The sequence below is a fragment of the Nicotiana attenuata genome, unplaced genomic scaffold (assembly GCF_001879085.1).
Source record: "Nicotiana attenuata strain UT unplaced genomic scaffold, NIATTr2, whole genome shotgun sequence".
NCBI lineage: Eukaryota > Viridiplantae > Streptophyta > Magnoliopsida > Solanales > Solanaceae > Nicotiana > Nicotiana attenuata.
The window spans coordinates 52,725-80,037 of record NW_017670446.1 but is presented as its reverse complement, the minus strand read 5'-3'; the positions used below and the strand labels follow the sequence as shown (position 1 = coordinate 80,037).

Sequence of the window (27,313 nt, the reverse complement as noted above, 5' to 3'; positions counted from 1 at the left end):
TTGTTCTTTGATTCTCATATGTTTGAATGACTTTTTGTTAAAATTGCTTTTTAATCCTAATTTGTTATGTTAAAACCCCAGTTTTAACACTATGTTAAAATCCCGAGTTCATTCTTGCTTGTCGATTCTGCTATGTGTGTGTTCGAAGCCCATGAATATGTTTCGATTAGTGATTTCTACCCCAATAATGTCTTACTAGGGTTTCTGATTTGTCTCTTTCTGGCTATACTCAATACTTGTTATTCATGGAAGTTTATAATGTTTCCCTTAGATTTTCCGATTCTTTAAATCCCTGATTTCCTGGGATGATACTTTTTACTGATTTTCGGCTACTTTTCCTATTTTCACAACCTTTAAAATATTTTCTTACCTTGTTACATGATTGACTGCATTATTGCTCGATTCCTACTGTTATTTTTTTAATTAGAACTCTATGTATCTGCCCTTAATTGCTTATTCTGTACTTAGGTCTTTTGAACTCTTTCCTTATTTGGTACCTGTTCTTTACCGTTTGAAATGACTCCCTTAATTAAGGGAAAACTTGGACTGATTTCACTTTAATTGATTCCAAGTTCTCCAATTACTGAACAATTTGATTCTTACATTATTTACCTATCTTTCAAACTACTATATATATTCTTTCTTATACTCTCATTAGACACGAACATTAGTTCACAACTCCTCACACACTTAAAGCTTTTCTGCTCTCTTTCTTGTTACTTGCTACTATTACTGAATTAGCCGGCTGCAAGCCAAGTCTAATCATTGCACCCTATTGCTCTTCACTTTGTGTCTATTCTCCTTAACTGGTATGTTCTGATTTCAATTCAAGTCCTAAACATTATGTGTTTTTCTTGCTGTTTTAGTTTACTAGTTACCAGTCTGTTCCTGTCTATTATCTGACCTTTCAATATGTAACTAGCCTGTTTGGATCACTGTTAGTCTGTTGGATTAATTGAAATATGTGATCAGCACGATATGAGCTTGTCATTCCTTGTAGTATGTACTGAGTGTACTCTATTAGTATATGTTTGAATGGTTATGTGTTAGTTGGTTTCTGGTTTGCACCTGTTTTGCAAAACTGATTTGTTACCCTAAGTTATTCTGATGCTATGCCCAATCATGTCTAGTACTTCTATGTCCTCACTGTTGCTATCCTATACTATGTCATCTCCCAATCCCATAAACCCCCTAAGCACTTCTGATTCTATAACTATGTTCTCATTAGCACCTCTGAAATCCACGCCTTACTGCTTGCACTGTTAGGTACTCCTTAATTACAAAAGACTTCTGTTTGTCATATGTTCATCATGTGTATTATGTGTCCCCAAATCCCAATTCCCTTTGTATGAATCATGTGGTTAGGACTCTGTTTGCTCTATGATTGATCTATTGTTTGTTTACACAATTCTTGTCAAAACTGTTTTACTGCTAAACAACTCTCCTATTTTTATAAAACTACCTCACTTGAGTCTTTTTCAATACCGTGCTTCCTATCAAACCTTTCCAAAACTATGTCAAGCACTCTCACTCCACTCTTAAGTCCCTAGGTTCTGCCCCTCCAGTGTGTGACTGCCTTGGGATCCCTGTGAGATCCCTCTGAACTCTGATGCACTGGGCTGACCCTTTCACACTGCACTTACTCAGTTTTGGTTATGAAGTCTGGGTGTGAGCACTGCCCGGGATCCTTGAGGTCCATTAGGAACTCTGACACACCTAGAGATGAAATTGGCTATGGCATTTTGGCATTTGAGGCTATGGAAAATCTGGTATCTTCAAGATACACTTGGGCTTGCTTTAGGCTCCCTATAGTTAACTTTTTCTTTTTATTTGTTTATGTAATTTATTCAGCTAGTCTGTAATAATTATTTGTAAACAAATGTTGGGGATGGCTAGTGAAATGGGAGGAGTAGCTATATAATCTTATTAATATCACTGGGGTAGAAAGCATGTCATAGGCTTTACATTATTTATATCTGCATTAGAATCCATGTTTATAGGATCAATACACTCATCCAAATCATGCAAAAAATATGCACTAGATATCATGTTCATAGGATTTCATGTCTACTGTTTTAGCATCTCATCCGTCACTAATCCATGTTTTATGTCTATCACTTAGAAATCCTGTTCCTAGGACAATAACAACATTAGCATAAAAGCTGTTACTCTTGTGCATTCAGAAGTCATATTTCAATAATTCCTCAACTCTTATGTGCATTTAGAAATCATGCCTTAGGGATTCTGTTTTTAACCATCCTGCCATTTGCGTGTGCATATTAGATACCATGTTCTAGGATCCTGTTTGCATTTTGTTCAAGACGCCTAGTTAATTACTGATTCATGAAAATGTAATAAAAAATACTCTCACATTGTGATGTTTTCTGAATAAAACTGGTAATAATCTCTGTATTCTCAGATTCGTATCNCCCCCCCAAACCCTATCATTCTACATTACCCGCGCCCTGAAACCCCTCTCTGCTCCCAAACCCTCTCAAACCTAACCCTAATCAGACCTTGCTAACACTCATCTATGGCTATCTCAGGTGGTTTCTCACCGCCACCCAGGCCTTCAATGGCCTCCCTCACGTTAATCTTGCCATCTCCAGGGTCCTCAAGGGACCAGGGCTAGTTGGCTTGCATCTATGGTTCCTTTCTCGCCTGTTTCAGGTCGTTCCAGTGTGATTCCGAGTAAGATCCTCCTATATCGGCTACGATCTATGGGTTTCTAAGCAGGTTTCTTCACCTCTGTGTTGTTCTCCTAAAAACCCTAATTTCTTTCTTCTGAACCTCTTAGATCTGTGCAGATCTGTGATGATTTTAACCTGTTTCTTAAGAGTTTTACAATAACCTTGAGATTCTTCACAAGAATCGTATGATTTTCAAGTGATTTTTTTATCTTTTTCTAAATTAGGGTTTCCGGAATTTCTTTTCACAAATTTTTTGATGATTTTTGTATTTTGCTTCTCATGTGTTTTGACTGATTTTGTAAGTTTTGCTACAACCTTAACTCGCTTGTACTGAAAACCCTAATTTTCTAATGTTCTTCGTTTGGTTTCTGGGTACTGGTATATCGATTGTGTTCTTGCTTTGGGTTCTTGTGATTTCTCATGATTTTCTTGCACTAGTATGCTTCTACCGAATTTCTTAGTTTGATCTTTCACTAATTCTATATGCTTGTGTTCATCTTGACTATTCATGTTAAGACATGTATCTTTCTTGAATCAGTGTTGTCTTAACTATTTGTTTTGTTAAGGTTATGTGTCGAATCCTGACTATTCATGTCTTGCCTTATTTTATATGCTAAACTTACTGACTCTTTCATGACTTTCTCTTTGATTGAACCCTTGATTATTCTGAATCCCTTATTTCCTGGTTCAATTTGAACACTTTCCCTTAAACTTTCGATTCTTACTTTTTTACTCTGTTTAATTGGACTGCTTGTCTTAATTAATTTTTCCTTGCCTTATGTGTTATTTTACTAATTCTTATTGTTTGTTTCCTTAATTTAAACTCCTATGTATTCACCCCTAATTACCTACTCTGTACTCGATTTCCTTCCTTAAGCATCTGCCCTTCTTTTACCAGTGATTATCCCTTGATTAAAGGAAAGATTTACTGATTTTACATGTGATTGATTCCCCAGATTTTTCTAATTGCTACTTAATTGATTCTTTACCTTATTTTGCTAAGCTTCGACTGCTATATAAGCATTCTCCTATTCTCATTTCACACGGACATTAGTTCACAACTCCCTCACACACTTAAAGCTTTTCTGCTCTCTTTCTTGTTACTTGCTACTATTACTGAATTAGCCGGCTGCAAGCCAAGGCTAATCATTGCACCCTATTGCTCTTCACTTTGTGTCTATTCTCCTTAACTAGTATGCTCTGATTTCAATTCAAGTCCTAAACACTATGTGTTTTTCTTGCTGTTTTAGTTTACTAGTTACCAGTCTGTTCCTGTCTATTATCTGACCTTTCAAAATATAACTAGCCTGTTTGGATCACTGTTAGTTCTGTCCTAATTCAAATATGTGATCAGCATGATATGAGCTTGTCCATTCCTTGCAGTATGTACTGGCTGTACTCTATTAGTATATGTTTGAATGGTTATGTGTTAGTTGGTTTCTGGATTACACCTGCTTTGCAAAGCTGATTTGTTACCCTAAGTTATTCTGATGTTATGCCCAATCATGTCTAGTACTTCTATGTCCTCATTGTTGCTATGAAATCCTATACTATGTCATCTCCCAATCCCATAAACCCCCTAAGCACTTCTGATTCTATAACTATGTTCTAATTAGCACCTTTGATATCCATGCCTTACTGCTTGCACTGTTAGCTACTCCTTAATTACAAAAGACTGTTGTTTGTCATATGTTCATCATGTGTATTGTGTGTCCCCCAAATTCCAATTCCCTTTGTATGAATCATGTGGTTAGGACTCTGTTTGCTCTATGATTGATCTGTTGTTTGTTTGATTACACAATTCTTGTCAAAACTGTTTTACGGCTAAACAACTCTCCTATTTTTATAAAACTACCTCAATTGAGTCCTTTTCAATACTGTTTTTCCTATCAAACCTTTTCAAAACTATGTCAAGCACTCTCACTCCACTCTTAAGTCCCTAGGTTCTGCCCCTCCAGTGTGTGACTACCTTGGGACCCCTGTGAGATCCCTCTGAATGCTGATGCACTGGGGCTGGCCCTTCCACACTGCACTTACTCAGTTTTGGTTATGAAGTCTAGGTGTGAGCACTGCCCGGGATCCTTGAGGTCCTTTAGGAACTCTGACACACCTGGATATGAAATTGGCTATGGCGTCTTGGCATTTGAGGCTATGGAAAATCTGGTATCTTCAGGATACACTTGGGCCTGCTTCAGGCTCCCTATAGTTAACTTCTTCTTTTTCTTCATTTGTTTATGTAATTTATTCAGCTGGTCTGTAATAATTATTTGTAAACAAATGTTGGGGATGGCTAGTGAAACGGGAGGGGTAGCTATATAATCCTACTAATATCACTGGGGTAGAAAGCATGTCATAGGCTTTACATTATTTATATCTGCATTAGAATCCATGTTTTAGGATCAATACACTCATCCAAATCATGCAAAATATGCCTAGATATCATGTTTCTACGATTCCATGTCTACTGTTTCAGCATCCCATCCGTCACTAATCCATGTTTTATGTCTATCACTTAGAAATCCTGCTCCTAGGACAATAGCATCATTAGCATAAAAGTTGTTACTCTTGTGCATTCAGAAGTCATATTTCAATAATTTTGCAACTCTTGTCTGCATTTAGAAATCATGCCTTAGGGATTCTGTTTTTAACCATCCTGCCATTTGCGTGTGCATATTAGATACCATGTTCTAGGATCTTGTTTGCATTTTGTTTAAGACGCCTAGTTAATTACTGATTCGTGAAAAGGTAATAAAAAATACTCTCACATTGTGATATTTTCTGAATAAAACTGGTAATAATCTCTGCATTCTCATATTCGTATCAACTAGAACAGCATGCTCTTATGGTAAAACGACTTCTGAATTGTAATGATTCTAGTAACTATTATGCATGATCCCATCCTAGACAAGCCTTAGGTGATGAATCTTTATAAAACAGGAAAACTGTTTTTGCTTGTGTTTACTGCTTAAAGATTCTCAGGTCTAAAATCAGTAGGCAAATGGACTCAATTCTTCACACTTGGGTCCTAATTCGATACTGTATACTGTCAGCTCATCTAGATATCATGTTCTAAGTTTTATACCTTGAAAAAATTGTTTAAGACGTGCATTTATTTGTTCTGCTTGTGGAGGTAAAAATGTGAGCCATTATATGTTCCTTCTTTAAGTGTAGTCCTAGTTGTTTTGATTGGCGCTTAGACTTTTCTCCTTTAAATACCTTAGGATGGTCTAGAACTACCTAAAACAAGAGGTCCTATACCTCCAGGGCCACGAGGAACGGACGGGTAGTGCACGCGTAGGACATTTTCAAGGTTGATAGAACGCTTTAGGCTATGACCAAGGGGAGGGAATTGGGTAGTAAGGATATGATGACTACGCGCTAATGTCACGTGTAGCCCTTCATTGTGGAGTGATTATCGGGCATTGTGTGGGGTGATCCTGTAGGCTAACCAACCTTGTACCCCCTTTCCAACTCCCGTTGTTTAAATGAATTTGCTTTTCTTTATACATGTGCAACTTGTTCAAACCTTTTCCCTTGTTTTATCACTTGAATCATACATGTGCTTAGAATGTCAAAACATGTCTTTGCTTGCAAGTACGTGGTGAAACTGTTTATCTGTTTGTTTGACTAATTCACATGAATATAAGTTCGGCCGGGACCCACCGTTGTGGACCGCGAGGGGTGCCTAACACCTTCCCCTCAAGGTTATCTTGAGCCCTTACCCTAAATCTCTGGTAATGCAGAACTAGTCCATGAGTTAATTACTCTAGGTGCCCTAACGCACCATAATCCTTTAGGTGGTGACTCTTCAAAACCCAATTCCCAAAAGGAAACGAGTCGATTCCCCCATGAAAATGTCGAAACCCGGACCTTTCTCCGCGAGGAGGGAAAAAGGGGGCGCGACACCTTTCTCTCCAGCTCGGTTAAGTTTCTCATCCATTCCGCACTCATTGACTCGATCCTGATGGCGTTCTGATCCAAACTCAGCTTGCATCGACCGCACCCTCGCCTGAAGATGCTCACACTCTGCGGAAACTCCTTTGCCCACTTCAAGTTCTTCGTCCTTTACGCGAAGTTGCTCCTCGAGCTCGCTACTCCTGCGAATAGCCTGCATCAGCTCCTGATCCCGCTTCTCCAGTTCCTCACTAAGGGATCGATCACCTGCATTCGCCCTCAGTTGCTCGTGCATCTCACGGCACTTGTTGCGGTAGCGCCGATACTTCTCCAACATCGTCAGAAAAATCTTAGCTCGAGTGTCGGCCCTACGAGCACTCTCAATCTCCACCATGTACGTCTGAAAAACCAAAAAATTCTATTAAGGCCAAGATCGACAAGGATGAAAAGAGCACAATAGGAAAGAGAAACTTACCCTCAGGCCCATAGCGGCCACCTCGTGCATCAAATCGATGTCACGAACGTCCCGGAGAGCTTCACTCTCGGCGGTAGAACACAAAAGGTCAAACTACAAAACCAGGTCTTCCGTATCCCCCAAGAGGTTAATATCAGACGAGATTTCAAGTATACGGGATGGGCCTCCCGCATGTACCACCGTACGGGTAAGGCCCTCTTCAAACATCTTGACGTCATCATGATCAAGATCAGACTCAGATTCGTAGTCATCAATCACGACACTTTTTCCCCTCTCTGCGGCCGAAGAAGAGGCACGACCCGGTCCGGATGATGAAGGCCCGCCCAAAGTAACTGTAGCAGCCTCGGGACTACGACTCCCTATCGTAGTAGCCTTATCATCATTTATGACTGTCGGAGTCTCTGCCGATGGGTCGGTCGCGGTGACAGGATCTCTGCAGACAGGTTAGCATCATCTCCTGCCTCAGACTCCGTCGAGGGAAGACCGCCTTCTGAACAGAACACGGCTGAATGAGCCATTTCAGACTCTACTTGCCGCCTCTTTAATGGCCCCTCCCCGTGCTCAGCACGGGAATATCCCCCCATTGGATGAGTAGTAGGGGTCGAAGTCTCAGATCGAGGGGCAGCTTCCGTGTGCACGGCTACGATCGTAGATTCGGCTTGAGCACCCCTCGCCGAAGGTCGGGTAGTAGACCCTGAGACGGGGAGAGCGGACGTCGTCGAATGATGAAATGCAAGTGGAGGAGCCCTCGCCCTTCGCACTCTCCCTGACATCGACGAACGTCGTATAAGCAACAAAATCTAATCGTAAAGTGGAAAACAAAATGGACTTTACTTACCAGTAAGGGGCTTGCGTCCATATTTCTCATAAAAGGATGACCATGCGTGAACCCCCTCCGTATGAGGAAGGATAGCATTTACCCACTCGCGGATATCGTCAACAGGCGCGGGGGGTAGTCTCGCGGCTGCAAAAACGAAAACAGTTTAAACATTTCCAAAAGAAAATCGGTTGGCCATCACTCCGACAAAAGATATAGAAACTTACGTGCGAAGTTCCATCTCTCGGGGAACCCCTCAGGATCCGCCACAAGGTGCTCGGTCCGCACATAGAAATAGTTCTCATAGAAATGACGGTTGGCTCTGTCATCCATCTTTACCACCAGACTCTTCATCCCTCGGTGGCGCATATAAATCATCGTACCACGAATGAGTTGAGGAGCAAAGAGATTGAGCATGTGCCTCAACGTGATCTCCCGACCGGCAAGCTCCGCGAACTTGAGCAGCATAAGGAACAATTTATACAGGTACGGCAAAAGTTGAGCCGGGCACACCTCGTAGAAACGGCAAAAATCTACCACCAAGGGAGGGAGAGGAAGCGTATACCCAACAATAAAGGGATAAGCATAGAACGCACAATATCCTGAGCGATCAAAATGGATAATATCATCCCCCACTGCTGGCAACATTTTGACGTGGTGAGGGATCCCCCATCTGGCCTTCAGCTCCGCGATCCCCGCCTCAGTCATAACTGAAGAAGCAGGTTCCGGCTCTTCTCCGGAAGGACTGCGGAAATCGTTCCACGGCTTTCCAGGACGAGGCAATATCTCGGCCGCCGTAGAAACCCCCTCATCCTCTATCACTTCTACTCCTCCGGGAGCAAGAACATCATTTTTCGGCGCCGGAGTTGCGGCAGGATTGCCAGCACGGGAAGAACTACCAGCCATTTATCTCGACTTGAAAGAACGAAGAAACTGAGATGCCGATTTCCAGCTAACAGAATAGAACCAACACTCTGAAGTATTGGAGAAGAAGTAGATCCACAAAATTCTTTTAACAAAGGCAAAAGTGTGCCAATCGAATGGTGTTTTTCTCCTATTTATAGGGACATAAATGCTCCAAGCGGGAAACCCAAGAGTCGCCAATCGAAACTGATAGGGCATGAAGCGGTTCAATCCCCAGGGAACGGGTGTCATAATGACAGCAGCCACAAACGACGTTTTAAACTAAACAATGTTCTGATTCTGAAACGGTCGCGACGGTCCGAAGGTATCGTTGGAGAGCCGCGCCGTTATCTGGATCTACAAGCTATGCCCAAGGCGCGAACAGTCAGATTTCTCCTAAGTGTTTGAAATCGTAAATCTGCCCGCCGGTCCCGACAAGAGACGACCTCGACGACCGGAGGGACTAACTGTATTGGTCAAAATCTGACCATTGTGGTCGATTCAACTGGGATCCCGCCTAAGTGGCGGGATAGTGAGAAACGTCACAACTTGCTCCAACACGAGTACCTACAGTGCACATTATAAGTGAAAAAACAATACTCAAGTAACGACGAACACGGTCGTGGTAGGGAGGCCCATCGGCTAAGGAATGTAGCAAGGACTCCAGGACTACATATACAGGAGAAATCCTCCAAGTGAAAGGGGGCTTCGGGGGGGGTTCTCTTCCTCTCTCTCTCTCTCTCTCTCTCTCTCTCTCTCTCTCTCTCTCTCTTCTGCAGCTCTCTTAGAAGAAAGGATGCAAGTTGATCATCCTCACTATATCATGTAAATTCATCATCCCCACTAGATCATGTAAATTAATCATCTCCATTGTATCGTGAAAGAAGAAATGAAAAGACATCAATAAGATTGATTGCCCATATTTTATCTTATTCATCGCATTCAGATTCATTTTTAGATCTGGAGTTTATTACGTTTGACTAAGATTTACCCTTCATTATCATTAATTGCTTTAATCGAAAAGGTTTTGACATCATTTGGTCAAACACACACAGAATCTTTTATCTTTCAATATGCAATTTTCTTACTATTATCCTTTACAAGTAGACCCCTTATGGAAAGAAAAGAAAAAAGAAGAGGAAAATTGTATTGTGTTAATAAAAAATTCTAATGTAGTAGATCCAAAACTTATTATTTGTCAAAATGTTGAAATTGTTAGAAAAAATTACAGAATATGGGACGAAATAATTAGGCCTTGATAGTATAGCCACTGTCCTTAAGGAATTTAAGCCTCCCAATTTCGTTGCTGCAGGGATTATGGCAGAAATCCTCGAGGATCCTACAAAGCCTCTGAAATTTGATTATCAGCAATTAACTCAAATTTCCACTATAACAAACTTTGTGAATTGTAGATAGCAGAAAGAAAAGATGGAAAACTGTTATTTTTCTGATAATTTTCGTTTTGGAGAGGAATGAGGCATTTATAAACTCTTTTAGTTGTCTTTTAGAATTAACAGACTCAACCTTTGCCAACATGCACCTATTAAAACCAATAGTCACCTTTTTGAATTTAAAAGAAAATTGTTAAAAACGTTTTTCTGAAATTTAATTAAAAAATGTTTTAAATTAATTAATAAAATAATAAGTGACTAAAATATTAATTTCGGGCTATTTAATTGACCCAAAGCCCAATTGCCCAATCTGCCCAAGTGCCCTATCTTGACTATTAATAATAGAGAAATTTTCACAAACCACTATTGTTTAGTGGTTATTAGCTAGTTGTAGCTACCATTTACTATATTACCCCTTATAGCTATGTTTTTGGTTTTGCTAGAGTGTATTCGATGTATTTAAGCTACTGTATTCATGAATACAGTAGCAAAACTCGACGTGAAACAAGGGAATACAGCTAGGCAATTATTGTATTCGACTGTATTCACGATATGTATTTGTGAATACAGTAGCGTAAATAGCGTAAAGTAGGGCTGTGCACGGTCGGATTGGATCGGATTTCGCACATTTCGGATTCGGATTTCGGATTCTAGAAAGTGTAATCCGAATCCGATCCGAATTATATCGGATCGGATCGGATTTTAAAGTTTGGATCGGATTGGATTTCGGATCGTATTATTATGCCTCAAAGTTGCAAACTAATATGTATATTTTCTTTATAAAAGAGGCAATACATTGAGAAAGATTCATGTTTATGCAATTATGAGAGTACTATGGTGCCAATATAGCTAAATCTAGCAATTGTAAAGGTAATAACTTGGAGGAAGATGTAAAGGAAGTACTGACTATCCGAAATTAAGGTAGTATTTATACATCGCCTAATAATTTCGAATTTTGGATCAGATCGGATTAAAATATACCAATCCGAATCCGATCCGAAATTAAAAATTTTAATAAAAATAATCCGAAATCCGATCCAATCCGAAATCCGAAATTTAATGGATGGGTTTGGATTTCGGATATCTGATCCGAATGAATAGCCCTAGCATAAATCGTGGTCTATTCAGCTGTTTTTAAACGAAAAGTGAATCAATTAACACAAATAGACTACTAATATAACTCAACAAACTCAAATATAAATCTGAATACATAAATATATTTGAATACATAAATTATATTAATTAAAAAAATATATGAATATATTCATGGAATATAGCGAGACAGTGAACACAATGAAATACATGGAATACAACGAGATACATATTTATTGAGTGGCTCATCAGGGTCGATGTCAAGCAGCAAAAGATATAAGTAATAGTTAGTATAGCTTTGGAACTAGCAAATGGAATATTCCTTCTATTGTAACTTTTAGGGTTTTCTCGGGAATATCCCATATAAAGGGTAGGAGAGATAAGTCAAGGGCATGTAATATTCTAATTTCATAAGAACACTTTTGAAAGGCAAGCTCTCTAGATAAATACAAAGAATAACTTTCCAAGGGAGATTCGATCCTGATACTCAATCTATTGTCATTTCCACCAGATCCGAGAAAGTGTGTAATATTCTCTCATATTCTTGTCTTAAATCACTGTCAGAAAAAGGAATCATCTACCTCATTCAATATTGGTTGAATCATTCTCCCTATTTATATTCATTGCCATTTAACATATTTATTGCTTATCATTACTCCTCACTCATTCATAACATCATCATTTAATATACACTGTATTAAATCGGTTTTAATGCAATCTCACATTATTCGTACAAACGCTTTTCAGATCTAGAAATTATTATGTTTAACTAGAATTTACCCTTTAGCTTCTTATTTAATTAGTTTAACAAAAGGTCTCGTACTTTTTGGATTAAATAATTTGGCGCCGTATGTGGGGAATTTTCTAGTAAAAATTTTAGTTTCTTCTAGATCTAAAAAAAATATGCAAAAAACTCCACACTTGTGTACACGAGGCTAACATGGCAGGCAACGGAGAAGAAAAGAGGAAAGCAATAGCCGACCTCACCACCAACCTCCTTCATACCATCAACGAAGTCAATGAAACGGAGGGTGAAGACATAACACCAGATACCTGTCCTAGGCGAAACAACTCGCCCCCTCTTCACGGCAGCATCACAGCCTCACACGGTAAAGGGACCTCTACGTCCACAACGGAAAAGGCATCATCGGTAGTAAAAAAGCTGCTCAAGGCATGGTTGACAAACACATTGACCAGCATTCTCGACAAGCCCGCTCAAAGGCCGAGCCAAGAAGATGAAAGAATTAGCGTTGCGTCAGCGGCAGGTGAGCAACATGCCCCCTCCCCCCATAACAGGTATTACTCACAATGTTAGTGATGCAGGTAACAACACCCTCATAGCCATTCTGAGGAAAATGGAGAAGATGGATAACGAGAAAAAATACTCTACGACCAAATGAAGGAGCATTAAGAAAGGGTAGACAAAATACTGGGCGCTCCAAAACTCCTACCAAAAAGGGATGCCGGTCAGTTTGTTGAGCAGCCATACAACGACAAAGCTACCACAAACAATACACAAAACCTTCAAAATACCGCCGTACCTGAAAATATACGACGGTGTAATGGGCCCGAAGATCATGTGACTCATTATGTCACCACAGTAAAGGGAAATGACCTCGGCAAAGAGCAAGTATCATCCATCTTGTTGAAGAAGTTCGGCGAAACCCTCACCGGGGGTGCGTTAACTTGGTATCCACAGCTGCCGGCACGCTCGATTGAAACATTCAAAGAAATGACCGACAAGTTCGTAACAGCCCATGCCGGAGCAAAAAAGCGGAGGCATGGGTAAATGACATATTCGCCATCAAACAATCACCTGGAGAGGGACTAAGGGACTTCCTTGCCCAATTTAACCGAGTAAGGATGACCCTACCACACGTACCAGAAGGAATGGTCGTGGCAGCCTTTCAAAACGGGCTGAACAGAAGCGGTTCGAGGGCGACCGGAAAGCTGCTAAGCCGCCTCATGAAGGATCCCCCGACCACTTGGGATGAGATACATAATGTCTATTACGCCAAAGTGCGAGCCAACGAAGACGATCTGAATGGGCCAACCCAATGACTAACTTCGATACAAGCTGAGTCCAGAAAGGATCGGAAAAATGACAACAGGAGAGATCTAGCAGGACCACGGCCTAATCAGGAGAGACATCAGCCCTACGTCAGAGGCACCCTCATGCCGCCCCCTCGCCATGACGAAGGCCCATCCAGGCCACGAACAGGAGCTCACCGAAGTGAGAAAGGTATGCCCCCCTATTATCCGCTCACAATTTCTGTGTCTCCCCCTCCGAAATATTCTATGCACTGGAGAAGCTCGGCCCAAAAGTGAAATGGCCACAGAAGATGAGATCCGACCCGAACACAAGAAAGTCAAATGCTCTCTACGAATTCCACCAAGAGCGGGGTCACAAAACTGAGAAATACATGGCCTTAAGACAAGAGGTCGTGAACATGCTTCACCAAGGGCACTTGAAAGAGTTGATGAGCGATCGAGGGAAGGCCAACTTCGCCCATGGACGTGAACAGCACCATGGACCACCCAAACCACCCTCCCCAGCTCGAACCATTCAAATGATCATCAGAGGGGACGATGACGCGTCAATCAACAGCGTGAAGTTCACCACCACCCACAAACTCAAACGGTCGATCACTCCTGAACGATATGAAGAAATCGAAGAAAGTATCATCTTCGATAAGTCGGATACCTACGGTTTAGATTTTCCTCACTATGATGCCCTTTTCATTACTTTACGCATCTTGGATACTGATGTAAAATATATTATGGTCGATGACGGGAGCGGCGCGTGCATCATCCACCCTTGAGTTCTCACCCAAATGAAGCTCGAGGATAGGATAGTGCCATGCTGCATCACACTAACGGGTTTTAATAATGCAGTTGAGCAGACATCTGGAAAAATCACGTTGCCCGTCCTGGTCGGCGGCATCACTTTGGAGACCACGTTCCACATCATGGACCAAGAAACAACGTACAACGACATCATAGGTCAACCTTGGATCCACACCATGAAAGTCGTCCCCTCCAGCTTATATCAAGTCATCAAATTTCCCACCCTTTGGGGGGTATTGAGCATCCAAGGAGAACAATGCATTGCCCGAGAATGCTACCGCATCACCCAAGACTGCACACACACCCAACAGTTAAAGGATAAAGCCAAAGAAGCATAGCAATCAACAGGGTCGAAGTTGAGCGAGGACGAGAAGGATGTGATCAAAGATCCCGAAGTTGTAGAAGTTGTAGGATCTACCGTAGAAGACCTCGACCTCGTCCAACTCTATGATGACGACCACAACAAGAAAGCTTTCATCGACCACAAGCTTCAAGAGCCAAGTAAATACGTCACTTCTTAAAAAGTAACGTAGACATGTTTGCTTTTTCCCATGCAGACATACCGGGTATCCCAAAGGAGATAGCAACTCACAAGCTGAACGTCTACCCATTCCACCCCCGGTAAGACAAATCAAGCAGAAATTCAACGACGCCATAAATAACGCGGTCTGCGAAGAGGTAGAGAAGTTGTTGGAAAACGGCTCCATCATGGAGTCGAGATATCCTCAATGGGTCGCCAACGTGGTCATGATGAAAAAGAAAAATGGAAAGTGGCAGATGTGTGTGGACTTCACAGACTTGAACAAAGCCTGCAAAAATACCATGTCGACATCTGTAGGTTGTTACCTGAGTTCGATGAATGCCAACTCGACCAAATCCCACGAGCACAAAATATCAAAGCAGACGGCCTTGCCAAACTGGCAGCGGCCACCAATTGCGTTACCATAGAATGGAACGTGGTCACTCTCCTCCACCCATCGATCGATCAAATAGAGGTACGTGAAATATAAACTTGACTTGGGACTGGCACAATCATATTGTCACATATTTGAAGGACAGCGTGCTCCCAGACGATAAAAAGGAATCCAAAAAGCTTCAAATACAGGCGGCCAGGTACAACATCATCAACAACGACTTGCACAAAAGAACGTATGGCGGCCCCCTAGAAAATGCTTAGGCCCAAACCAGACGCAGAGCGTCCTCGAGGAAGTTCACGAAGGTCAGTGCGGAGCTCACACCGGCAATTGAGCTCTCATCAGATGCCTCATACGAGCAGGCTACTACTGTCCCACAATGAAAAAAGAGGCTGCTGACGTCGTAAAAAAATGCGAGCAATGCCAAAAGTACGCCCACATGATCCACCAAGCGAGCGAGCCCCTCCACTCAATCACTTCGCCCCGGCCTTTCATCAAATGGGGAATGGACATCGTCAGACCCCTCCCAGCGGGACGAAGTAATGTACGATTTCTCTTAGTTTTAACCGACTATTTTTCCAAGTGGGTAGAAGTAGGTGCATTCACCCAAGTACGTGAGCAAGCAGTGATCACCTTCATATGGAGGAATATCGTGTGTCGTTTCGGCCTCCCCAAAGAAATCAGTTGTGACAACTCAATTCACTAGAAAAAAGATTGTCGAGTTCTTCGAGAAATGGCATATTAAAAAATACTCTCCACGCCATATCACCCCGCATGTAATGGGTAAGTGGAATCCTCCAACAAGTCAATATTGAATATCATGAAAAAGAAACTCGAAGACGCCAAGGGACTATGGTCGGAGTTGTTGCCGGAAGTGCTATGGGCATACCGCACGACGCCGAAAACAAGCACAGGAGAAACACCTTACTCACTGGTCTATTGGACTAATGTCGTGATACCGGTCGAGGTCAGAGAACCAAGTCTAAGGTACTCACATGAGAGCGGGCCGAGAAATGATGAAAGAAAGTGAGAAGACCTCGATGAGGTTGGAGAATGAAGAGATATGGCTTACATAAGAATGGTCGCTCAGAAGCAACAGGCAGAGCGATACTACAACAAAAAGGCCAAGATCAGACCACTCAAAGTCGGAGACTACATACTCAAAGCCAAAACACAGGCAAACAAGGACCCACGTGAAGGAAAGCTAGGAACTAATTGGGACGGCCCATATAAAATCACGACGGCAGCAAGCAAAGGGTCATTCCAACTAGAAACAATGGAGGGAAATCTATTACCAAACAACTGGAACATCGCCCACCTCAAGTACTTCCACTTCTAAGGAAAGATGTTTTCCGGGCCGTACTCTTTTTCCCTCACCTAGGTTTTGTCCCAATTGGGTTTTCTTAGGGAGGTTTTTAACGAGGCAATAAGGAGGACATTTCTAAGTTTAAGGCTCGAGCAGAATAGATTACAAGTTGGCAAGTTCATTGCTCGACCCCTCGAATACTTCTGCGGGCCGAACGATAAAGGGACTAGATAGACTGGGACTGGAATACCAGCCCGAAAAATGTGTAAACTTCTCCAATGTATATATGTAAGCAAAGCATACAAACACATGATGTTCTTCTATCTCCACCAAGTTTTCTCAATGCACTCATGTTCGACCTCGTTCGAATCATATGCGAGTCAACATTCGACCTCGCTCGAATCGACTCATATTCGACCTCACTCGAATTGACTCATATTCGACCTCGTTCGAATCAACTACGAGTTAATATTTGACTTCGCTCGAATTGACTCATATTCGACCTCGTTCGAATCAACTACGAGTCGATATTCGACTTCACTTGAATCGACTCATATTCGACCTCGTTCGAATCAAATACGAGTCAACATTCAACCTCGATCAAATCGACTCATATTGGACCTCGTTCGAATCAACTACGAGTCAATATTCGACTTCGCTCGAATCGACTCATATTCGACCTCATTCGAATCAACTATAAGTCAACATTCGACTTCGCTCGAATCAACTCATATTCGACCTCGCTCGAATTAACACATTAGACCTTGTTCGAATTAATGTAACATTTGACCTTGTTCGAATTAATGTAACATTCGACCTCGCTCGAATTAACACGTTTGACCATGTTCGAATTAACTAAAGTGACGTTTGACCTTGTTCGAATTAACTCACAATCGGACTCGTTCGAATTGATACGTTCGACCTCGTTCGAATTAGTGAAGTATTATATTCGACCACACTTGAATTCAACTTATACTCAACCTAACTTGAGTTTTATTTACAAGTTAACTTCGTTTGAGTTAAGTACGACGACATGGGGCTTCACCTAGATTCAACCAAAGATATACTCGACCATGTTTGAGATAGCACATACCAACACAATTATTCTAAAGCAACTATTTAAAGAAAAATAAAAGACCCAATAACGTACAACAAAGGGTTGTGATCATTCCATTCAAAAAAGTATCTTACAAAGGGCCAGAAAGACGCCCACAAAAAACCTAAGTACAAAGTACTACTCCATATCGTCCCCACCTTCATCGCTGCCGCCTTCACCACCCCGGCCCAGTAGCGCCGTCTCCGCCATCGTCTTGAGGATATTCTTCTTCGTACTAGGCATCCTGCTCAAGATCATCCAATTCTTCCTCCTCCTTGCCGTCGCCGGCCCCTGGAGTAGCTGGGTCATAACCACAAGCAATTCTAGCCGCACATGCCTTGAAACGAGCATCTTCAAAATCGACCTCAGGAACCTTCCCCGCCGTCATCAAATTCTTAAAAATGCCTAGCTGAGCCTCGCCGTGGATCCACATCTCATATAAGTGTTGCGGAACATCAGGAAAAGCAGAATCATGAGAGGATGGTCGGGCCAATAGCTGCGCCTTCTCGGCCTCAAGAGCAGCGACTTGATAACTAAAGTTTGAAACCTCTCTCTCGAGCCCACCAATTATCTCATCAAGTCGTGCCTCCTTGAGCACAGCCATTTTCGCTTCACTCGCCCGTTCAGATCTAAGGACGCGAATGACCTCCTCCAATGGCGCCACCCTCGCCAAAGTCGTCGTCCTGGCCTCCCCGGTCCTCTCCAACTCTGCCATTTTCTCGATCAACTCATCACATAAGCCGTTAGCTCTGATCGAACTCTGCTCAAGCTCGGCTCGCAGGGATGCCACTTGAGCTTAAAGGTCGACACACTCAACCGCGACCCCCTTTCTCACCTCGAGCTCATCTTCTTTGGCTCTGAGCGCCCCCTCGAGCTTGCTACAGCTACCAATAACCCTCACGAGCTCATCATCCTTCTGCCCCAACTCATCTCTAAGGGATTAGAAATTGTCGTCCGCGTTGAACTAGGCACGCATCTCATGGTACTTGTCACGATACCTGCAATACTTTAAAACCATTTCTTGAACACAACCTTTCGTTTCTCCTCTCGACGGGCGCTCTTGATCTTCGGAATTAGAGTCTAAGGGAAAAAAAGAAAGAGCCGAAAAGAGTTAGTAAAAATAGAAAGGGGGAAGGACGCAAAGTACAAAAACAACAAAAAGGAAAACACACCCTCAGAGCCATTCCAGATACTCTTAATGACATATCGGCATCCTTAAATGACTGTAGAGTCCTGTTCTCGGCGCCAGAGCAAAGAGGGACCAAAGAGGGGACCACGCTCTATGTGTTAGTCAACAGGTTGCATTCCAAAGGGATAAATATCAAATGAGAAGATCATCCATTCTCACCTTGACCCGGGTAAACCCCTCATCGAACATCTTCTCCTCATCGGGGTCGATGTCAGAGCCGGATTCATAATCATCTACGGCCACTCCTTTCTCCCTCTCTTCAGCATAGGAAGGAAAGTCAACCCACCTTGACGTTGACGGATCACTCCTCGGAATGACCTCAACTGCCTCTGATCGCCCCCTCCTTCCATGGAAGCAATCTCCACATTTGAAGAGGGCACAGTCTCTGCGTACAAATCCATGCCGCTCTCCGTTACGGCTGCAGCCCGCTCGGGGTCACCTTTTGCTGGCTCTTCATTCTCTATCACCTCGTCACCAATCACTATTCTCTACCTTTTTAGCGGGACCACTTCCTCCTCAACCCGAGACGACTCGTCTATTAAATGCAAAATTGGAGAATTCAGAGTCTCCACTGAAGGGGCAGCCGCCCGACGGCTAGGCCTTTACAGAGTCGGAGTCTGAGAAGAAACAACAATCTGAACGGACTCGCCTGCAGTTGCAGCAGGCAGAGATCCGGTCGAGGCACCCGACTGACGAAAAGTGGGAGTACGAGCCCTCGTCCTCCTCGGAGACCTCCTACCTATCAACAAAGAAAGACTGGGTGAAGTAAAAAAGGAAACGATATATGAAGGACGAAGCAACTAATGTCGAAACCAGTAGACTCACCGGTCAGAGAAGGTTTACGTCCAAACTTCTTATTAAAATACGACCACTCACGGATCCCCACCGTGTGCGGTAGAATTTGGCTCACCTAGTCGTGAATGTCGGCGACCAACATGGGAGGATCCTTCTCGACTGCGTAAAAGGGGAAGAATGATTAAGCCACCAAAGAGACAACAAACATTCAGTTGGCAAAAACACTTACGAGCGAAGTTTCACTCCTCGGGGAAACCATTGGGGTTCGCCACCATGTGCTCCGTCCTCATGTAAAAGAAATTAACCTAAAACTGATGATTTGTCTTATCGTCCATCTTCACCACTAATCCCTTGGTCCCGCAGTGGCGGAGGTGTATTATTGTACCCCTATGAAAACTTGGGGCGAAGAGGTGTAGTAGATGGCGAAGGGAGAACCCGCGGTTGGCCAGCTCCGCATACTTCGTCGGCATAAGGAACAATTTATAGATATACGGGGAGAGCTGGGTCGGGCAGACGCCATAATAGCGACAGAAGTCCTCCGCTAATGAAGGAAGAGTAAGTGAATAACCCACGACGAATGGATACGCGTAGAACGCGCAGTATCCAGGGAGATGAACTTGTACCACATCGTTACCACTCGGGACAAGGTCGATATGGTTTGGGATTCGAAAATTTAGCCCTAAGTTCAACAAGGACTGTCGCATCCATGTAAGAAATAACAGGCTCAGGATCTTCTTCAGGGCGCTTCAAGAAGTCCGACCTGGCCCTTTCTAAGCGTGGAATCATTTCATCCACGGTGGGGAAACTCTCATCTTATACAGCAATGGCTTCTCCTTCTTCATGAGGGGGCATGGCCACCGTCAATGGAACAGGATCAGAAGTTCCCTCAAGGTTGGAAGATGCACTAGCCATCCTTTGTTATATATATGTGAAGGAACTGTGAGTGCAAAGTGATGATGGTAAGAGTTGCTAAAAGAAGGAATGCAGAAAGAAGAAGAAGGAAAGAAGATATGCAGGTTCAATAGGCTAGAAAATGTAAAGTTTCCTTCAAAAGGCTTCCCCCTTTATTTATAGAGAACACTGGCGCACAAATCGAGAGAAACAATTGTCAAATGCACTGGGATCGAAACATTAGGGACACGGGAAACGAGGCAACGCATTGGAAAGAGGCGTAATGATGACGCATGGAGCTGTGGCGTCTTTTCTGAACCGATGTCATTAAGCGTGGCTCTCAAAATGCCACGTCATCAACTCAGTCGCAATTCTGACTACTCGACCTCCCTAAATTGTTACTAACAAAGGCTGCTCATCGAGGTCGACCAAAAGGTGGCCTCGATAAGCGGTGGGACTAACTATATGGGTCAAAATCCGACCGAGGAGATTTAGCACGAGAAAGGTAATTATCGTGAGAATTGTAACTTATCATAGACAGTTCGGCCGAGGTCGATCAGTGGCGAATGGAACCAAGTGTTGAGTAGCTCATCAAGGTCGAGGTCGAGCAGTAAAAGATATAAGTAACAGTTAGTATAGCTTTGGAACTAACAAATGGAATATTCCATTGAATATTCCTTCTGTTGTACCTTTTAGGGTTTTCTCGGGAAATTCCATATAAAGGGTAGGAGAGATAAGGCAAGGGGCATGTAATATTCTATTTTGATAATAACACTTTTGAAAGGCAAGCTCTCTAGATAAATACAAAGAACAACTTTCTAAGGGAGATTCGATCCTGATACTCAATCTATTGTCATTTCCACCAGATCCGAGAAAGTGTGTAATATTCTCTCATATTCTTGTCTTAAATCACTGTCAGAAAAAGGAATCATCCACCTCATTCAATATTGGGTGAATCATTCTCCCTATTTATATTCATTGTCATTTAACATATTTATTGCTTATTATTACTCCTCACTCATTCATAGCAGTATCATTTAATATACATTGTATTAAATCGGTTTTAATGCAATCTCACATTAGTCGTACAAATACTTTTCAGATCTAGAAATTATTATGTTTAACTAGGATTTATCCTTTAGCTCCTTATTTAATTAGTTTAACAAAAGGTCTTGTACTTTTTGGATTAAACACAATTAATGATATATAAGTTCCCCAAAAGAGATTTTTGCTAGTTCCTTTGAAGCAGAACTTTTTTAGTGTAGAGATTTAAAGAGCTTTAATTAAGTTTTATTCAACCACTATTTGTCTTTTTATTTATTAGTACCAATTTTATAAAGATATGGTTTAAAAAAGATTCATATAGCTGACTCCATAATTAAATTGGGGAATATTGATTGATTATTTTAGACGATAGGATATTATTACTATTTATTACTCCTTCCGGTCCAAAATAAGTGATTTTTTGGATGTTTTCACACAGATTAAGAAATCCATCTTTTAACATTAATTAACAATGAAATTGACCATATTGACCTTTACTATCTCACATAAACACTCTTAACTCATACTCCAACACTATTTACTCCAAGGGCAATGTAGGAAAACAATAATTAATTCATTCTTGAAATCGGAAAAATCACTTATTTTGGACCACAAAAAAAATGCCAAAAAATCACTTATTTTGGACCGGAGGGAGTAGTATTATTAATTCTAAGATTAATATACATATTTATAGGAGTACTATATATTTGGAATTAGTAAAGCTTGTAGTGGAGGCGTGCACACTATATCAAAAGCAGTAGGCTTAATACCGTTAAACCCAAACGGTAATAGGCGTAATTGTCTAAAACACAAGTACGACCGTTGATCTAGAACTCCATCAGACGGCTAAGATTTAAAGGGAAAATAAGACCGTTGGGAGTGAAGCGCCGATTGTGCAGCTTCAAAAAGGGTGTATTCTTCACTTCTCCCAAGTATCTCTTCTTTCTCTCAAAAACCTTTCGGAGAAAGAGTTTCAAGGTTTCCTATGGCTTCAAGAATCGTTCTTCAACAGCAGAATAGAGGTTAGATTTTTTTTTTAAATAAGCGTTTGATGTTTTCTTTCTTTCTATACTATACTTATCTTTTGATTCTTATTTTTTCTTTTCATTTTGATAATATTTCTTGTTCATTTGAATAAATTTTCTGAATCTCATTTGGTTCAACGATTTCTCAAGTTCTGTGATGGATCCTTCGATTACTACTGACCCAAGTCGTTTTTTCCCATTAATTGTGTCTTATAAATATGCTTAAATTAAATGTAAACATAATAATACTCTCTAGTGGTATTGATAAGCTTGAACTAATTGGACATTTCTGCGATACGCTTTAGAATTTTTCGTGTCCAAATGACTAGCTAAACATTCCTAAATGCAATGAACTTTAGATGTAAATCTGAATAAAAGAAAGAATAAACAAAACACTGTTAGTAAATTCATTGTTGGAGACTTAGAGCGTGATCTGATGAGAAATGGGGCCTATTGCTATTCTATATGTGGGTTTCTTGTAATATTCAGGACATAAATTTGCATTGTTTTGGGTGAACCAATCGACCTATTTTGGCTATTTGTGATATAGTTTTCAGTAAATGATGCACATCTAATCTTTATATGTTGTTGTTTTACCTTTTAAAAAAAAGAAATGGAATGGTTGCGTTAAGATTAACCTGATGAAAAAAGCTGTGGCCAATTGGTTTTTGAATAGGTCTTTCAGTAAACTTTCAGGGACATAAACATTTCTTATTGGGTGAACCATCTATCATGTTAAATGATGTTACGTATAATATCACTCTAAATATTATTGAACGTTAGTGGTATTTCGTTTGATACTAAGTAGATAGACTTTTCTGTACCATCCATTGTTATAGGGTGAACCTCTTGAAATGTTGATGATAGATGGTTCACTATATGATGTTACATAATCAACTCCATAGATATGACTATGTATTGAATGTTACTGGTATTTCATTTGATACTCCTAATATAGATAGACTTTTATATTGTTCAGGTGAGGCAGTCCCTGGGGCAGTAAAGCAGAAAAAGAATATGGCACCAGAAGGGAGAAATAGGAAAGCGCTTGGCGATATTGGGAATGTGGCTACAGGTCGTGGGGTCGAAGGAAAAAAGCCACTTCCTCAGGTATATCTCGCCCTTAACAAGGAGCTTTTGTGTACAATTGTTGGCTAATGCACAGGCTGCAGCTGAAAATCAGAAGGTTATGACAACAAAAGTCATAATCTTTCTCTGCATTTCAATCTCTATGATCTTATACTAGTACTGATTTTGGTTGTGGACTTGTGGTTTTTTTGCTGTTTGCAGAAACCTGTGGCTGTTAAGGTGAAAGGAGCAAATGTTGCTAAAGTACCTGCAGTAAGGAAACCAGCTCAGAAGAAAGCCACAGTTAAGCCAAACCCCGAGGATATTATTGAAATTAGTCCTGACACCCAAGAAAAACTGAAGGAGAAGATGCAAAGGAAGAAGGCTGATAAAGACTTATTAAAACAGAAAGCAACTCTTACTTCAACTCTCACTGCTCGAAGCAAGGTTTGTGATTGAGGCGTAGTTTTATTGTTTTGTGCTTTACATTATTGTATCTGATTTTCTTGTCAACTTTATAAAGGCTGCATGTGGTCTGAGTAAAAAACCAAAGGAGCAGATAGTGGACATTGATGCTGCAGATGTAAACAATGAGTTGGCAGGTGTGGAATATGTTGAAGACATTTACAGCTTCTACAAACTTGCTGAGGTATCCATTGTCTTGAACTTGAGCTACATATCAATTGTTGCTGTCTATATTTTTTTCTTGTTTACTAACACATTTTGATCAACTTGAATATTTGTACCTGTTTGTAGAATGAGACAAGAGTTCATGACTATATGGATTCACAGCCTGAGATAAATGATAGGATGAGAGCAGTTCTGATTGATTGGTTGGTTGAAGTCCACCAAAAATTTGAACTTAATCCAGAGACTCTTTACCTCACAATCAACATTGTCGATCGCTACCTTGCTGTGAAGAGTACATCAAGAAGGGACTTGCAGCTAGTGGGCATCAGTGCCATGCTCATAGCCTCCAAATATGAAGAAATTTGGGCTCCTGAGGTACATTTTCGGAGCTACATCAAATAGGATTTGCAAGTCTATGAGCTGCTCATGGCTAAAGCTAACAACTTTCTGAATGTTAAATTTGATTTCAGGTCAACGACTTTGTGTGCATCTCAGACAAAAGTTACACTCATGATCAGGTGTTAGCTATGGAGAAAGAAATTCTTGGGCAATTGGAATGGTACTTAACAGTCCCAACACCTTACGTATTCCTTGCACGTTTCATTAAAGCTTCTCTACCTGATTCAGAAGTAAGTTCTTTGAAATTCTTGGATATTTCTGTCACCATGAGTTTAAGGTACTAATTGACTGACTGTTTTTGAACCCCTTATAATATCAGATTGAGAACATGGTATATTTTCTGGCTGAGCTGGGGTTGATGAATTATGCAACCATTATCTACTGCCCCTCAATGATTGCTGCATCAGCAGTCTATGCTGCTCGACACACCATCAATAGGACACCATTTTGGAATGAGACACTTAAGCTGCACACTGGTTTCTCAGAATCTCAGCTAATGTGAGTCAGTCTTTTCTATACTACCTTTGTTCTTCTTCCAACTTATTTGGATTGAGACGTAGTTAATTGAATGATTGATTTTGGGACAGCGAGTGTGCAAGGTTGTTAGTGAGCTATCACTCTGCAGCTGCAACTCACAAGCTAAAGGTGATATACAAGAAGTACTCCAGTCCGGAGAGAGGTGTTGTTTCATTACTAACTCCAGCCAAATCCCTGTTGGCTGCTGCATCATCATCAAGTGTGTCATCGGGGCGACGCGATTTAGGCAAGAGCACAGAAGCAGCAGCAACATCATCATCCCCTATGGTGGTGGTGGGTTGTCAAAGGTGCCACATGTATGTCATGGTAACTGAAGCTGATCCAAGATGCCCCCAATGCAAGAGCGCTACTACTAGGAAGATGACTTAAGTTGGTTTCATTAATCAAGAATCCAAATTGCTTGCTAGGTTTCATTTTGTTTCTACAAGTCGAGCACTACTTGAGCTCCATAGTTGTGACTTAGATTTTTGTTTCTTGATTAATAGGAGTATTCTTTTTCCAATGTTGTGAACAAAGGAAGGAGGGAGCGTACTTTTCAGCTTTATCTCCTACCTCAATTGGCCAAATAGATCTGTTGACATGATATATTTAGTTCTTGAAAATTGCAGACTTGTGCATAAAGTTCATCAACAACTTCCCAAAAATATAAATTGCTACAGAAACCATTTTTAGCTCCCCTGGTGCATCTAAAGACATTTTGCCCCGTTGATTTTGATATGCAAGTTTTCCAAATTATTTGGCAAGAAATATATAAGAAAGACATTCACTAAAACAGTTCAGACAAAATTTTATATTTGCTACCATAAAAAGGAAAATGGGGCAAAAGAAAAGCTAACAAAGACGTAAAATTTTCAGTCCTTAGTAGATAATTTGCTGGAAAAAAAATAAACAAAATTTAGAAGAAACCTACAACTTAAGGGAAATCCGCTTTGGGAGCTGTTCCCCTTAGGCACCAATGTATATCACCGAAAATTCTTGATTCATCATATAGAGTATTTGCACTTTAATAGCCTGTTTGGCCAAGCTTCTTTTTGGGCCAAAAGTGCTTTTTTTGGCTAAAAGTGCTAAAAATTGAGGTGTTTGGCCAAGCTTTTGGAAGGAAAAAAAGTACTTTTGAGGAGAAGCAGAAGCAGTTTTGGAGAAGCAGAAAAAAGTAGCTTCTCTTCAAAAGCACTTTTCTGAGAAGCACTTTTGAGAAAAATACACTTAGAAGCAGTTTTAAAAAGCTTGCCAAACACTAATTACTGCTCAAAAGTGTTTTTCTAATTAATTAGCCAAACACAAACTATTTCTCACCAAAAGCACTTTTTTAAAAGTACTTTTGAGAAAAACACTTCTCAAAATAAGCTGATTTTAGAAGCTTGGCCGAATGGGCTATAAATCTTATGAGTCGACCTTTAGACGATAATACTGTCCAGTTTACTGGGCTGTTAGCTTATTAAACACTTACCTACTGCTCCCGCCACCTGTTTGGCGGGCAGAGGGCTCGTTATCTAGACTTTTTTCTCTGTTGGGGCCCTCCTATTACTATAGCCATAAGCTATGGAAGCTACAGCTTACAATCGCTGGGGTCCCGATAAAAAGGTAATTAAGAAAGTGTACAAATAGCCTTTTTTAGGGATGCTATTTAGAGATTAGCCATTATTTATTGTTCTAAAATTTTAAACTAAAAATCGTAAGTTCAAGATATTTTTATCCTGAAAATTTTAATCGAAAAACTAAAATTCGGAATGTAGTGCCTAATTCCTAAACAACAACCTTTTAGAATGGCTACTTGATGTCATTTCTACAAAAGTAATGGTCCAATTACGATGAGCCAAGAAGGAAGTGGGCCATAGCCAAGGGGCCTGCAGTAAAAAAGTAATGGTCCAATTATTATGAGCCCATAAGGAATTGGGCCATAGCCAACGCAAATATGAGATCCAGTCCTTAATGCCCACCCAATGCGGTGAACCATACCCACGACTGCTCTGTTAAGTCAGCCGATAACAATACCCAAACGGGTAGGGAAAATCTCTACTTGCCAGAGTATTGTACCGGACCTTCATACAATCGTGTGCTCGGCACAATTCATTATGGGTAATTCACAATAACACAGTTCCATTACTTTATTACTCCCACTTGGGTTACAGGCCCACGTTACAGAGCCCAGTGGCACTGTTCTTCCTGTGCTTTGCTTATAAAGTATGCACACACACTTCTCACTACGGTGTGGGACAATGCAGCATTATCACTTTGTCCTCTAGGTTGGGAAAATCAATTTTTCTCATCTCTACTTTTGTGCTGTGATCATGCTTTCCTTGAGCCGAG

At 41.1% G+C, this 27,313-nt stretch overlaps 1 protein-coding gene across 1 annotated transcript; it reads left to right on the top strand.

Moving 5' to 3' along the window:
- The first annotated feature begins 22,263 nt into the window (after positions 1-22,263).
- On the top strand, positions 22,264-25,605 carry LOC109239525 (G2/mitotic-specific cyclin S13-7-like). Its single transcript, XM_019406105.1, has 8 exons — positions 22,264-22,366; positions 23,349-23,479; positions 23,660-23,884; positions 23,961-24,086; positions 24,194-24,442; positions 24,538-24,696; positions 24,786-24,964; positions 25,054-25,605. Exons 1-8 carry the CDS (start codon positions 22,330-22,332, stop codon positions 25,370-25,372), a joined length of 1,425 nt encoding a protein of 474 aa, XP_019261650.1. The 5' UTR covers positions 22,264-22,329; the 3' UTR covers positions 25,373-25,605.
- The last annotated feature ends 1,708 nt before the right edge of the window (positions 25,606-27,313 follow it).

Coding starts and splice junctions, on each gene's coding strand:
- LOC109239525 (XM_019406105.1), top strand. CDS start 22,330: ATGGCTTCAAGAATCGTTCTTCAACAGCAGAATAGAG. Junction 23,885..23,960: donor CTCTCACTGCTCGAAGCAAG/GTTTGTGATTGA, acceptor AACTTTATAAAG/GCTGCATGTGGTCTGAGTAA. Junction 24,087..24,193: donor GCTTCTACAAACTTGCTGAG/GTATCCATTGTC, acceptor ACCTGTTTGTAG/AATGAGACAAGAGTTCATGA.